At 40.4% G+C, this 15,868-nt stretch overlaps 1 protein-coding gene across 5 annotated transcripts in view; it reads left to right on the top strand.

Moving 5' to 3' along the window:
- Positions 1 to 15,868, top strand: part of tspan16 (tetraspanin 16) — a 42,107-nt gene that overhangs the window by 10,838 nt on the left and 15,401 nt on the right. For 3 of the 5 annotated variants that reach the window (XM_062971440.1, XM_062971443.1, XM_062971441.1), the window contains exons 2-6: positions 2,028 to 2,220; positions 2,551 to 2,617; positions 4,450 to 4,656; positions 8,079 to 8,153; positions 12,166 to 12,273. In XM_062971440.1, coding sequence (XP_062827510.1) covers positions 2,561 to 2,617; positions 4,450 to 4,656; positions 8,079 to 8,153; positions 12,166 to 12,273 — 447 coding nt within the window. In that variant the 5' untranslated portion in view covers positions 2,028 to 2,220; positions 2,551 to 2,560. The remainder of the gene's footprint in view (positions 1 to 2,027; positions 2,221 to 2,550; positions 2,618 to 4,449; positions 4,657 to 8,078; positions 8,154 to 12,165; positions 12,274 to 15,868) is intronic. The other 2 variants (XM_062971442.1, XM_062971444.1) reach the window with 2 other exon arrangements.

Below are 15,868 nucleotides of genomic sequence, written 5' to 3' on the forward strand. Positions count from 1 at the left end.
CAGGCCTCCGTCGCAGTGTGAGAATTGCAGGCAGACGCAGAGAAACAAGAGTGCACAGGAATGTGTTTATGTTTTGCAAGGAGGGTTAAAAGAGATGTAATTTGGGAAAGATTCCAGTCAGAGCAACCTCGCTTTTGGAGAATCAACTCTTGCCTCGTCTCATGCCTAGAATCTGTGTTTGGATTACTTTTGAAGCTCATGTATTCATGTTACCTTGGATTTACTGTGCTATTTTTGGGATTTTGGACTAATATCTACGAAATCATGGAACTGTGTTTAAGGATTGCACTTGCAATTGGTTTTTACTTATTTTTCTGCTTTTTATTAAGTTTTGCTATCTTTCTTCAATAAACGGAAAAGACAAGCCTTCTGTGGTGGAGTTTGTGTGCTGGAGCAAGGTGATTACTGTATTCATCACATGGGGATGAAACGGCAGGGATGAGGGGCTGCTATGTCATGCTACCTGCTGCTTTGTCGTTGTGTGATGGGCAGCATGCTCATCCATCAGTGGACTGGCGAGGAGTGTCCTAGGATGCTAAAAAAAGCCCTGTGTGTTGAAGTGGTTAGTTAGAATCCAGGCAGCGCTGTTATGAATAACTTTTCAATAACTTTAAAACATAGGTTCTTTTTATTACAATTTTACAATAAGAGAAAGGGTATCAGAACGTTTATACTTTTACACATTGGACATACATGCATACAGATTCCATGTAACTACATTGAATCCACAAACCTACAGTTGCATTGGTATCTTTTGGTGTTGGTGGCAGTTACACAGGCTGGTCAGAAGCATTTCCTTGCATAACCAACCAGGTTAAGGAATTATCAGTGGTTCTTTTAAAATGCATCATTCCCTGCTTCAGACTAGCTGCCTACAACTCCTCTAAGAAAGGCCCAGCATGTTGTGATTCAGTCTGATGATGATGAAAGGGGATTTGTGGAACAGCAGTTTGTTCCAGGAAATGTGGAGCCGCAGTTTGTCCCAGGGAATGTTGTTGACTCAAAAAGGCAGGTGGATGTAAGAATTACATTTTTACTGAGCATTCAAATTACACATACACATTCATTCATCATCATTCATCCAAATATTACCATATCTTTTCTACCTCCTTGGAGAAACACCCGCTTGGGCCAGATGCTGCTTTCCCTGTAACCTGCCAACGCACAGTTCCAAAACTTCCAAAATATCAAAATACATCCTCTTTTTCTAAGAACAATGTCAAGGATCAGATCTCTGTTTTCCCTACAGCAGAAACTGACTCCCTGCAAATGTGTCATGACTCCAAATTTGCATTCCTTTTTCTCCCCTTGAGAAAAGGAGCAAAGGACCAGACTTCTGCTTTCCATTGCAGATCTGCCACTCCCAAAAGTACACCATCTCTCTCCTTCCCATGGAGAAAAGCGGCAATTGGGCCAGACTCCTCTTGTCTGCCACAATTTTGGAATATTAGAAGGTCCCTTATATAGCAATATTTCTTGTTGATGTTGTTCCAAAGTTGTAAATGAATGATAGATGTTTTTCTAGCCTGAAACATCCTTGCTTCATCTCAGTTCCTGGCAGATGTTGACTCTCCTTAGTTGGTGTTGGTAAATGTAAGGAGTCTTGTGTTGACTTCCTTCCTAACGTAAGGAACCTTGTAAACATTTCCTTAACTTAAAGAGCCATTGTCTCTGATAATGTAAACACGTTTTTCCTCCAAGATTTAAGTCAGCAATTTCAACAGTTCAGCAACTTTTAATTACAGTCCATGAATTCTTCACCTCCTTCTTCTAGTTTTCCAGAGATCAATCTTAGGATGGCATCTCTAGACTATATAAACCCCAACCATACATCTTTCATACACTTCCGTTCAAACCATACATCATATTTCATGACACCAAAGGGGGAGACAAAATTAGCTGGTATATTGAAGATCCTTCCCTTCATCTCCCATTCCTCTTAGGAGTGATCATTTGCAAGAACTTGGGGTGGAATGGGTTAGGGAACATTTAAAATATTTGGGTGGTGTGCTATCATCTCTTCACAGGTATCTGCTGACCAAAGTGCCAATTCCTCAGGACTCCCATGAACACGCATTCAGAAGTGGAGGTTGGATCTAGCTAAAAACACAGAAGGAAGAATCCTTGACCCCAAAGTGGATGGGACTACATTGTGTTCTGAAAGCAAGTGTCACCGCTTTGAAACTTGAAAACATCAGGTCTTGGCTCCACTACACACAGGTAAAAGCTAATTTGTCTACCTTGATTCCATTCATCCCTTCTGTCACTGGGGACTGAGGATGGGCATTTTAACTTCTCTCTGTACCTCCTCACTAATCTCAAATGTAGAGCCATAGGGCATTTAGTCCAACCCCTGCTATGCAAGAAAACACAACTAAAGCAACTCTGTAAGATGCCCATGCAATATCTGTTGAAAGGTGAAGATATTTGCAATATAAGTGCTTGCTAGTGACCAAGGACATCTTCCACCCAGCCTGCTTTACCTTTGTACTATAGTCAATGGCTAAATGTAGAATTTCTGTCCCACACCCCACCCCATCCCTCCTCTAGGTGCAGCAAGATGAGTTGCTTCTCTTTCCTGAAGATGATGATGTTTGTGTTTAATGGTGTGATATTTGTAAGTATCCATGATGGATGGTGCTAACTTGTGATGGTAGAGGGATGAAGGGATGGGTCAGATGAGCAAAAAAGACATTTTGTGTCTATTTGGTGAAAAAATCCCAAGTGAGAATGTTTCCCCTAGAGCTTCAGGGTTAAATGTTGTCAATGGAAAGCCCTGCTGTTTCTCCTGTTATGCGTGAGCAGTCAATGCTAAACTGATCCCCAGACTGGCATCATATTTAGTTCTCAGTGGACCTTTTCGCCAAAAAGATATTCAATTTTGTTTATTTTTTATAGAAAATCCTGTACAGATTTTTATCTGATTATCAATTTTTTGTTTTTATTATCACTTGGAGTGGTAATATTGGACAAATGGATGGAATTTGCAGCTTGAAAACTGGAGGTGGTTGCTGTACTTTCAATGGCTGTGTAGAAGAGGAAATTTCAGCATGTGCTGCTTATCACGCAACCAAAGTAATAGACGCCTGCTGAAATTCCCTCTTCTACGCTGCGCTTAAAAGATCAGAGACTCCCTCTGGTCTTCACCCTAGCAACTTACAGATGATTTAGAAATAATTGCAATACAGCTGTAATATTTTTTTCCCTGAGATCTATCATGGTATAGGGATTTGAACGTTGGACTAGGACTCGGGAGACCAAAATTCACATTCCTGCTCAGTCATGGAAACGCACTGCGTAACCTTAGGCAAGTCACACTCTCTGCACCCCAGAAGAAGACAAAGGCAAAACTCCTATGAACAAATCTAGCCAAGAAAACCTGTGATAGGGCCACCTTAGGGTTACTATGTCAGAAATGACTTGAAGGCAAACAACAGCAGCAGCAGCAACAACAACAGCAATAACAACAACAGCAACAAGAGTTGCTTCCCAGAAGTTGGAGGTGGCTGAAAGCAGATTCTGTTATTTCTTCATAAATAATCATAAAATATTCTTTTTTATGTTTATTATTTGTTGACAGATTAAAACAAAATCTACATACAAAATACAAAAAAACAACAACTAAAGGTTTAAAATATTTTTTCTAGAATAACACTACTACATCCTCAACATAAAAAAACACAATAACTACAAAAAAATCTACATTGTGTATTCTCTATTTGGTGGTTATATTCTCAGTTTTCTACACCCATTTAGTGAAAATAAACCATTGGTACATCCTTTCCCCACATAATAACACACTTCTAGTCCAAAAAAGCAGACATGGTTACTTCTTCAATTATAAGATCCCATCAATTGTAAGACACACACTAATTTCAGCGGAAAATATATATATATATATATATACACACATACACACACACACACACACACACACATACACATCTGTATATACACATATGTGTGTGTGTATATATATATATATATATACATACACATCTGTGTGTGTGTGTGTGTGTGTGTGTGTGTGTGTGTGAATGTGTATGCACCCACAGTTCTAAGGCTCACTCTATTTTTAGAGATGTTTATATAGGGCCTGTCTGGAAGGGCCCTAAGATGTATCCCCCAGTGCATCTTAGGGCCCTTCCAGACAGTTCCTATACCCCAGGATCCTATCCCAGGTTTTCTGCTTTAATCTGGATTATATGAGTCCGCACTGCCAGATAATCTGGGATAAACAGAAAAACTGGGACCTGCGATATAGGGCCTGTCTGGAAGGCCCTTCTGAATCAAAGAAATACAGTACAATAAGCCCTGTGCTGTAGAGTGGGGAAGCTAGACAGCTATTATTGCATACAAATCTGCAATTACAGGTATCATTGATGAGTCACGGCTTCCTAGTAAAGGAATAGGGCCTTCTGACTCAATTTTTCTTCCTTCTCCATTCAGATAGGCGGTGTAGGTTTGCTGGGCATTGGCATCTGGGTGAAGATGGATAGCACATCCTTTGTGAAAGTCCTGAGAGCAGCAAGTCCACATCTGATGCAGCTGATCAATGTGGGCTACCTTTGCATTGCAGTTGGCATCTTCCTCCTCCTCATGGGCTTTATGGGATGCTGGGGATCAGTGAAAGAAAGCAAATGCCTGCTCTTGATGGTAGGTATAAAAAAAAGAAAAAAAAGGAGGGTTTCACCTATATCTGGATAAGGCTCATGCATAATGGAATGGCTCAGCTCCAGGCACTACCGTACACAGAGGCGAGGAACGCTTGAATTAAAGGTGTGCCTCTTAACCATGTCCAGTTACAGTGTACCCTTGATATGCACTGGGTTTGGGTTCCAGGACTCGCATGGATATCAAAAATCCATGCATGCTAAAGTCTCATTATGTACAGTGTCATAGTAAAATGGTGTCCCTTATATAAAATTTCAATATCAAGGTTTGATCTTTGGAATTTTTTAAAAAAGTACTTTCAAGCCATGGATGATTGAATTGATGATTGGCTATTGAGGACTAAGGCCCCTTCTACACTGTCATATAATCCAGATTGTCAAAACAGATAATCCACATTATTTGCTTAGAACTGGATTATATGAGTCCACACTGCCATATAAACCAGTTCAAAGCAGATAGTCTGGATTTTATATGGCAGTGTAGAAGGGGCCTCAGTACACTATCAGGTCTGCTATGCCATTCACAGGCTGGATTGCTTGTAGAGTGTTCCTGACAAAGTTCTGCACTTGTACAAAGACTCTGTATAGCCTAGCCCAAGGATGTGAAATGTGTGGTCCTTTAGATGTTGGATTACAGCTCTCATCATCACTGACCATTGACTAAAAATGTTGGAGCTTCAATCCAGCAGTATCTATTACATCCCTCAGCAGGCATGTAGCTGGGGGGGGGTGTCATCTGAAGGGCTTCAGCCCCCCCAAAATCCAGGAAAAAGTCTTGATATGGCATCTGCCATAAACCACGTTAAGTCAAAGTCTTTAGAAATTTTGAGAACAGATGCAAAAGATCATTTTGTAAAACTCTTTGACTTAGCAAGAACAACATCTGAAAAAACATTTCAAAGCAACTTGACTATTCCAAGACAAAGTTCAAGACAGGTGCATTGGGCAAATCCAGAGACAATTCTATAGAATATTATTTCAGAGTTGCAGCGTTCATAACATGTCGATTCACTCATACAGAACATTACTGAAAGGTTCATGTCAAATGAAGACATTTTAACCAGTTTCCAGGTTCTCCTCCCTGGGTTTTCAGGTCTAGACAAAGTTCACCATATGGAACAACTGTCAGAATACTTTGAAAATGATGCAGCACTTACTTCCGTCAAGGCTGAGTACATAATGTGGTGTAATATTACACCACCAATTAAGTAAGATACTGGGGTACTTAAAGTGTTGGAACTGTGTGACAAAACCTACTATCGGTCAATAAATTTCCTTTTGACTGTGTTAGCTCTACCAGTAACAGCATGCAGTGAGGAAAGATCGTTTGCTACTATGAAGAGAGTGAAAAGTATATCTAGAAGTTTAATGACAGACCAGAGACTTAGTGGACTAGCAATGATTGGGACATCACTATCAAACCAGAAAAAGTAATTGACAGAATGGCTGGGGAGAAGAAAAGAAGTATGTTGCTGTAAAGTAAAAAACAAGTCAAAAAGTATTCTAAACATTTTGTTAATTAAAGTAAATAAATAACATTTACTATTTGAACTGTTATGTTTATTCATATCATGATCTGATCACCATGCTCAATATATCCCATATGCAAGGGGGCCGGGCTGTGGCGCAGGCTGGTAAAGCAGCCTGCTGCAATAAATCACTCTGACCAGGAGGTCATGAGTTTGAGGCCAGCCCGTGGCGGGGTGAACACCCGTCAATTAAAAATAAAAAATAGCCCCTGCTCGTTGCTGACCTAACAACCCGAAAGATAGTTGCATCTATCAAGTAGGAGATAAGGTACCACTTATAAAAAGTGGGGAGGCAAATTTAACTAATTTACACATTGGAATGAGAAAGTGAGGTCAGAGTGGATTATGAAGCAGCTGCTCCCCCCTGTGGCCAGATTCGAACATCCCCTCAGGAGAAGGTTAAATTGCCTCTGTGTCTCTGTCTCTGTCTAGGTTCTATGTATATGGGCATTGAATGTTTGCCCTGTGTGTGTATAATGTGATCTGCCCTGAGTCCCCTTCGGGGTGAGAAGGGCGGAATATAAATACTGTAAATAAATACTGGGATAACAATTCAAAAGGTTTGCTAGGGTAGATTCTCTCTCACTCAGACTCAGCCCCCCAAACCAAAATCAAAATCCTGGCTACGGGCCTGCCTCTCAGGGCTTCCACACAGCCATATAACTAGTATATTAAGACAGAAAATCCTACAGTATCTGCTTTGAACGGGGTTATCTGAGTCCACACTGCCATATACAGTAGAGTCTCACTTATCCAATATAAACGGGCCGGCAGAATGTTGGATAAGTGAATATGTTGGATAATAAGGAGGCATTAAGGAAAAGCCTATTAAACATCAAATTAGGTTGTGATTTTATAAATTAAGCACCAAAACATCATGTTATACAACAAATTTGACAGAAAAAGTAGTTCAATACGCAGTAATGCTACCGTGTTTCCCCGAAAATAAGACCGTGTCTTATATTAATTTTTGCTCCCAAAGATGCGCTAGGTCTTATTTTCAGGGGATGTCTTATTTTTCCATGAAGAAGAATTCACATTTATTGTTGAACAAAAAAAAGAACATTTATTATATACTATACAGTAGTTGTGATCACAAACCATCATAACCAGACAAACTGAATCCTATCAAGAATTTCTTGTTACTACCATTATTTCCATGTACAACAATCTATGGTACGTACATTTACCAATCCTGCATGCTCTGGTGTTCTGTTCGGCGAGCATGCTTCCAAACAAAAACTTTGCTAGGTCTTACTTTCGGGGGAGGCCTTATATTTAGCAATTCAGCAAAACCTCTACTAGGTCTTATTTTCTGGGGATGTCTTATTTTAGGGGAAACAGGGTATGTAGTAATTACTGTATTTACGAATTTAGCACCAAAATATCACGATGTATTGAAAACATTGACTACAAAAATGCGTTAGATAATCCAGAACGTTGGATAAGCGAGTGTTGGATAAGTGAGACTCTACTGTATTCCAGTTCAAAGCAGATTTGATTTAGCTGTGTGGAAGGGGCCTCAGGCTGGATCTACACTACCTTATATTCCAGGATCTGATTCCAGATTATCTGCTTTAAACTGCATTATATGAGTCTCTACTGCCAGATAATCTGGGATAAGAAGATAATCTGGTATCAGATCCTGGGACATAGGACAGTGTGGAAGGGGCCTTAGATTATCTGTTTATCCCAGATTATCTGGCAGTGTAGACTCATATAATCCAGTTCAAAGCAGATAATCTGGGATCAGATCCTGGGACATAGGGCAATGCAGATCCAGCCTCTGTCTTCCCCCTAGTACCCTTTTGCCAACAAAGACCCAGCTAATGCTGTTTGTAAACACACAGGCTTATCTCTCCATTTCTCTTTATAGTTCTTTGTTCTCACACTGATCCTTTTCATAGCCGAAGTGGCAGGCGCTGTGGTGGTGTTGGCTTTCTCCTCTGTGGTAAGTGTGGGCTACTCTCTGGGAACGGTCTGTGGCTTCTGCAATCCAACTTTGGCAGCAAGGAAAATCCCATGTTGGAGAGAAAGCATCCCAGGATGCTTCCATGCCGGTTGGGGCAGGGCCTCCACCAGAAGTTGAAGGACGTTGTGTGTTGGGCTGCATGCCCATCCGCCCCTCAACTGGATGGTAAATTGATAAGTGTGATGAGGTCCTTGATCTGCACCCATTCTTGATTTGAGTGTTCCATTTGAAAAACTGCAGTGGAGTAGCAAATAAAGAGTCCTTTCCCACTGCATAGCAGCAAAAATTATGGGAGGAACAGAGTTTTAAATTTAGTTTAGGAACTTGCAAATCCTAGATTTCCCCAGCAAACATGAACTCTTATTTGTGTTAACTGGAGGATTTGTGTAGTTGTAGTCAAAAAAGTAACTTTCCAATGCAGTTTGAGCGAGTCTTGACAATGGAGAGTCCTATGGTGGACATGATCCAAACTAGGTCCCTTTATTCATTGCCATATAAAATCCAGATTATCTGCTTTGAACTGGAGTATATGCCAGTATAGACTCATATAATCCAGTTCAAAGCAGATCATGTGGATTATCTGATTTGATAATCAGGATTATATGGCAGTGTAGAAGGGTCCTCAGATGATACTTCAGTAATTTATGGATACACATAAATTACTCCCTTCCCTTTCTGGCAATGTTAAACTACCACTGTTGACCCTTGTCTGATTTGTTTTGGATCCATTTCTCAAAATATCTCTCCCTATGGTTTCTGCTCTTTACACAGTCCTTCAGCTTCTCTTCCTCTCAGCCCTCTTTTATTCAATTTCATTCTTCTAGATTCTCCAGGATCTTTGGGTGTATCTACACCATGGAATTAATGTAGTTTAATTCCTCTTCACTGGCCATAGCTTAATAATAATAATAATAATAATAATAATAATAATAATAATAATAATAATAATAATAATAAATCTTTGTGTTGTCGAAGGCTTTCATGGCAGGGATCACAGGGTTGTTGTATGTTTTCCGGGCTGTATGGCCATGTTCCAGAAGTATTCTCTCCTGACGTTTCACCCACATCTATGGCAGGCATCCTCGGAGGTTGTGAGGTATAGAGAAACTAAGCAAGGAAGGGTAAATAAATCTTTATTTGTATCCCACCATCACCTCTTCAAAGGGACTCGGGCGTCTCACAGAAACACTCCAAGTGCCGCATATCTATATCTATATCTATCTATTATCTATATCTATATCCATCTATATCTATATCTGCATCTATATCCATAATAAAAGTGAACACCCGTATGTGTGTATGTGGCATGGGTGTCTGCTCATACAGACAGCCTCCGGCCTCCACAAACAGGCTATAGTTCCCAGTGCTCAGGAGCCAGCAAGTCACTCCCTTCCACTGACATTGCGGTTACAGCGAGCACCATGAACATGTGGCCCCAAACCCTACCAATGTCCTCCCCAAACACTATGGCCCACCACCCAAAGAATGCTTTCATTTGGGGACCATTTCATCCTAGATTTTGCATTTTCCACCACCACAGGCAGGCATTGCAGGGTTCTTCATTGATGTGGAATTTGCATGACCCCGCCTACTGCCCTTCCCTTTCCAATCTCTCTGCATAATAAACAGAGTAGAACTGAGCGGCAACTAAACTTACTGGAGGAGTTTGAGGGATTGACTCCACATGGTGGAAGTTGTCCTTTACCCTGCATCAAGTCAAAGCACTATGACTCCTACTGGAGAATTTAAAGGAGTTATAGTTCACCTACACCCAGAACGCTATGAACCCAAACAATGATAGGTCTGGACCAAACTTGCCATGCAGACCCAATATACCCAGATTTGAATACTGGTGGGTTTTGATGGGAATTGGCCTGGACATTTGGGAGTAGTAGGTACTGGGATTTATAGTTTCCTTGCAATGAATGAACACTTCGAACCCCACCGATGATAGACGAGGACCAAACTTCCATACAGAGCCCCCATAACCAACAGAACATATTGGACAACTTTGGGGGAAAGGGAGTTATAGTTCACCTGAATCCAGAGAAACGGTTATCCCCACTGACAATGGACCGGGACCAAACTTTGCACAGAGAAGCCACATGACCAACTGAACATACTGCAAGGGTTTGTGGGAATGGGCCTTGATTCTGGGGGTTGTAGTTCACCCGCATCCAAAGAGCACTGAACCCAGCCAACGACGGATCTGGTCCACACTTGGCACACAGACCCAAAATGGCCAACTTTGAATACTGGTACAGTTTGGGGAGGACTGACCCACGATTCTAGGAATTGTAGTTCACCCACTCCAAACAGAATACATAACATTCAAAGACAAATCATGCCTTTTTCAAATAACCGGGTCCCCAAGCTAGTAAATAATAATACATACCGTGTTTCCCCGAAAATAAGACAGTGTCTTATATTGATTTTTGCTCCCAAAGATGTGCTAGGTCTTATTTTCAGGGGATGTCTTATTTTTCCATGAAGAAGAATTCACATTTATTGCTGAACAAAAAAATGAACATTTATTCTATACTGTACAGTAGTTGTCATCACAAACCATCATAACCAGACAAACTGTGAATCCTACCAAGAATTTCTTGTTACTACCATTATTTCTATGTACAACTAGTATGTACATTTACCAATCCTGAATGCTCTGGTGTTCTGTTTGGCAGGCGCTGGGCATGCTTCCAAACAAAAACTTTGCTAGGTCTTACTTTCAGGGGAGGCCTTATATTTAGCAATTCAGCAAAACTTCTACTAGGTCTTATTTTTCAGGGATGTCTTATTTTTGGGGAAACAGGGTAAGTATAAACACAATGACATAAGTATAAGGACAGCAACCCACATAAAATCCCAGCTAATAAAGTTGTAAAATATTGTAAAAATGATAAAATTTCCTAAAATGCAGAGGAACCTGTGAGTAAAGCTGGCTATCTGCAGTAACAATTAAAGTGCAAAGTGACATAAACGGTGAGTCATTGAGCTGACCATAGATTACACAGGGTCAAAGGCCTGTCTGAAGAGCCATGTTTTTAAACTTGTCCAAAAAGCTTGAAGGGTGAGGGCTAATCTAATTTCTTTAGGGAGGGCATTCCAGAGCCAGGGAGCCACCACCGAGAAGGCCCTCTCTCTTGTCTCCACCAAACGTGCTTGAGACAGTGGTGGGACCAAGAGAAGGGCTTCCCCAGCAGATCTCAATGCCCACACCAGTTCACAGAATGAGATGCAATCTTGAAGATAGGTTGAAATACTATAAAATCATGGGAGTTGTAGTTTTACAAGATCTTTCACCATCCCTGCCAAAGAATACTGGTGTCTCACTAAACTAAAAATCCCAAGGTTCAATACCTTTGATCTATGGCAGATATGTTGATGTCAAACTGTAGAGTGTAGATGCACCTTTTGTTTTTGTGTTCTTCTCCCTGCTACAATACTCAGGGTTTTTTTTTCTGCCGAAGGCTCATGTAATAGTTTTTCCTATCAATATTAAATCTTGCACTTCCATTCAAAAGCTGTTTCATTCCACATTCTGCTGTGGAATATGTATTTAGTGTGTTTGTGAAAAAGTTTTTGATGTCACCATAAAGAACAGAGGTGGAAGGAACAGTCTCACAGATGATAGGCAGGCAGTAGTTTTAACCTAATCAATAAATCAGGTGTGGGAATCATACATAGTCATTATTGTACTGCAGATTCCTTTCTCAGGCTGGATCTGCCCTGCCTTATATCTCAGGATCTGATCCAAGATTATCTGTTTGAACTGGATTATATGAGTCTACACTGCCAAATAATCTGGGATCAGATCCTGGGATATATAGCAGCGTAGATCCAGCTTCACTGTGAGCTATGCTAGCTAGAACTGACAACTTCTAATCTAACATTTGCAAGGCTACATGAGTCACACCTCTGATATAAAAGGTAGGTGAATGAGTGAGAAGTCTTGTTAAGAATCTTCCATTTTTCTGTTTTCTGTATGCAGGCAGATGTATTTGTGGAATACCTGGAGAAATGGGCCATAACATTTTTGAAAAAGGACTATGGAAGGCAAACGGACCTCACAGAGATCTGGAACACAACAATGGAACAGGTGAATGGATTGCCAAACCTACTGTTTTGCTAAGTAGAAACTCTTGCTTCTCCAGTAGGATGTACATGTGGAGCTATTAGTGCTTCACAGATCTATTGTTGTGTTGTCGAATACTTTCATGGCCGGGATCACAGGGTTGTTGTATGTTTTCCGGGCTGTATGGCCATGTTTCAGAAGTATTCTCTCCTGACGTTTCACCCACATCTATTGCAGGCATCCTCAGAGGTTGTGAGGTATGGAGAAACTAAGCAAGAAAGGTTTATATATATCTGTGGAAAGTCCAGGGTGAGAGGAGAACTCTTTGTCAGTTGGAGGCCAGTGTGAATGTTGTAGTTAATCACCTTAATTAGCATTGAAAAGCTTCATCTCCTGGCTTTTCCTGCCTGGGGGCATCCTTTGTTCAGAGTCATTAGCTGCCCCTGGTTCCCATGTCTGGAACTCCTCTGTTTTCAGAGTGTTGCTTCCTATTTACTGTTCTGATTTTTGAGGTGTTTTTACTAATACTGGTAGCCAGATTTTGTTCATTTTCATGGTTTCCTCCTTTCTGTTGAAGTTGTCCACATGCTTCTGAATTTCAATGGCTTCTCTGTGTAATCTGACATGATAGTTGTTGGATAGTTGTTCCATAATGCCAAAACTTCAAAACTCCAAACAGAACATGACTCCAAAACACACTCTTTTCTCTTCCCTTGAGAAAAAGAAGCCCAAAGTGACCAGACTGCTTCCATTGCATATCTGCCACTTTCCCAAACACCATCTCCACTGAGCATGGCGGGTGAACAGCGTCACTGTCTGTCACAATTTCTGGATTGTCATAAAGTCACTTATATAGCAACTAGCTGTGCCCAGCCGCGCGTTGCTGTGGTGAAATATGGTGGCATGGGAAATAAAAGTATTGAGGAATTGGTGGTAGTTAAGGTAAAGGGTAAAGATTTTCCCCTGACATGAAGTCCATTATAAATGGGTTATATAGCTGTGTGGAAGGGCCTTGAGTCTACACTGCCATATAATCCAGTTAAAATCAGATAATCTGTATTTTATAGGCAATGTGGAAGAGGCCTAAGTGAGGCCTAACTCTGCCTGTCCCCTGGGCTGAGTGGGTTGTTAGGAAACCAAGTGGGTGGAGCTTAACCTTCTAACTGGCAGCAATTGGATAAAAACAATTATTCCTCTCCCTCTAATTAGGACTTTATTTTTCTTTTCTTTTTTGTTGTATCAACCTAGAGGCATGGATGAGGGGTTGTGCTGCCAAGTTTAGTGTTTCTTGGATGTGTAGTTTTGTTGTTTTGTCCTAGGCCGAAATTTCATTACCCTTTTATATATATAGATATTTTGCTTATGTTGTCCACAAGTTGTAAATTAATTATACACATCTTCCATCCTGGCTCCATCTCAGTTTCCTAGACCAGATGTTTACTCTTTTTGATTAGCATTGGCCTTGTTTTGACTTCCTTCTTAACAATTGTAAGCATTTCCTTAACTTGATGTAAACATTTCTCTTATCATTGTCACAGTTCTTATCACAATTTACAGGCAGTTCAACTATTTCAGTTATCATTAGCAGGTTTTAATTACAATTCAGCAAGCAGGCAGTTTTGCAGGTCTTAATCTTAGAATTGTGTCTCCAAAATTATTACCTCTCATTCATTCATTCATTCCATTCCATTCCATTCAAACCATATATTCAGTTCAAATCAAATCCACATTTATGAAATCTGCACATTATATTTTTGTGACATATATCTACCCACATTTGTATGTTTTCGAGCTGCTAGGTTGGCAGAAGCTGGGGCTATCAAGGGGAGTTCACCCTGTCCAGTGGATTCGAACCGCAGACCTTTTGGTCAGCAAATTCAGCAGCTCAGCAGTTTAACCCACTACACCACCAAGACCATGTTTAGATTAGACATGGGGAAAATGTCTAATCTAATCTGCAGACCAGATATAGCTGGTCTGCAGTTCCCATCAACCCTAGCTAATATAGCTGACATAAAGACATGATCAGAGTTATAATCCAGCAACATGATCCCAGTTTGCTAAACTAAGGTCCCTTCTACACTGCCATATAATCCAGATTATTAAAGCAGATAATCTGGATTTTATATGACCGTGTAGAAGGAGCCTGAGAAATAATTAGAGGGGGAAGATCCCTCTAATTTGGATCTATTATTTAAATTGATTCTTTGCTGTCTTACATTTGATAAAAGGCTTGCCACATTACATAGCTTTTTAATATATGTGTGTGTGTATTAAAATTTTAACATTACACTAAAATAGATGGGGGAAAAGAAAGAAGAAAAAAGCAAGAAAGGGGGGATTTCACGTCCTTTTTTCAGCAGTTATACTTATTACATAATTATTCATTCTCTAACATTAATACATTGTTTTCTTTTTAAAATAATGAATTCCATCTAACAATCAAACCCAAAATTTATCAAGTATTTTTTTTCTTTCTTTTGCAAAAAGTCCACAAGGGATTTCCAGTCTTTGAGAAAAGCTACTTATGAACTTTCTCTAACCAAACAGGACAATTTTATCATGATGCTTTGGACAGAGTTGTATCTGTTCTTCATAAAGTGCCTATGGCTTGCCTGTCAGCCTTCCTTTTCTGTCTGTCTCTGTCTGTCTTTCTCTGCCTCTCTCTCAATGTTGACAGAGAATCTGTAATGACAATAGAAATTTTACAGGTCCAGATAATTTCAGCTAACAGTCTTCTCATGCTAATTTCTGGGGCATTATTAGTTCCAAACAAATGTTTCAGTCATTTTTTCTAATAAATTAATCTCTTTCTCTTGTAGCTTACATCATGACACACCCCCCCCCCCCACACACACACCCAGCATACGTATTATTCCATATTAGGAGCCCCCGGTGGCCTAGGGGATTAAAGCCTTGTGACTTGAAGGTTGGGTTGCTGACCTGAAGGCTGCCAGGTTCGAATCCCACCCGGGGAGAGCGTGGATGAGCTCCCTCTCTCAGCTCCAGCTCCATGCGGGGACATGAGAGAAGCCTCCCATAAGGATGGTAAAAACATCAAAAACATCTGGGAGTCTCCTGGGCAACGTCCTTGCATATGGCCAATTCTCTCACACCAGAAGCAACTCAGGTTGCTCCTGACACGAAAAAAAAATTCCATATTACCTTCACCACTTAGGTTGAAACAGGAAATAAATCATTTGCCACTGAAAAATTAATTGCAGTAATGTTGTGTAGTGGCTCAGGATTTTTTTGGCATGCATACAAATGATCATGGGAGAAAGTCCAGCTATGAATGTGTTGTGGCCGAGAGGAGAAATAATACCAAAAGAAATCATTTTGGGAGACTTTAAAAAGGAATGGCTTATTTTAAGGAAAACCAGCCGGACTCTAGCGTGGATTGCTCCAAAAGGCACTAGATTGAGGACGAAGACCTACCCTCCTTTATTTATACATTTTCAGGATACAAACAAACAAAGAACATACTTCTACATACATACCATGTTTCCACGAAAATAAGACAGTGTCTTATATTAATTTTTGCTCCCAAAGATGCTCTAGGTCTTATTTTCAGGGGATGTCCTACTTTTCCATGAAGAAGAATTCACATTTATTGATG

The sequence above is a fragment of the Anolis carolinensis genome, chromosome 2, assembly GCF_035594765.1.
Source record: "Anolis carolinensis isolate JA03-04 chromosome 2, rAnoCar3.1.pri, whole genome shotgun sequence".
Lineage (NCBI taxonomy): Eukaryota > Metazoa > Chordata > Lepidosauria > Squamata > Dactyloidae > Anolis > Anolis carolinensis.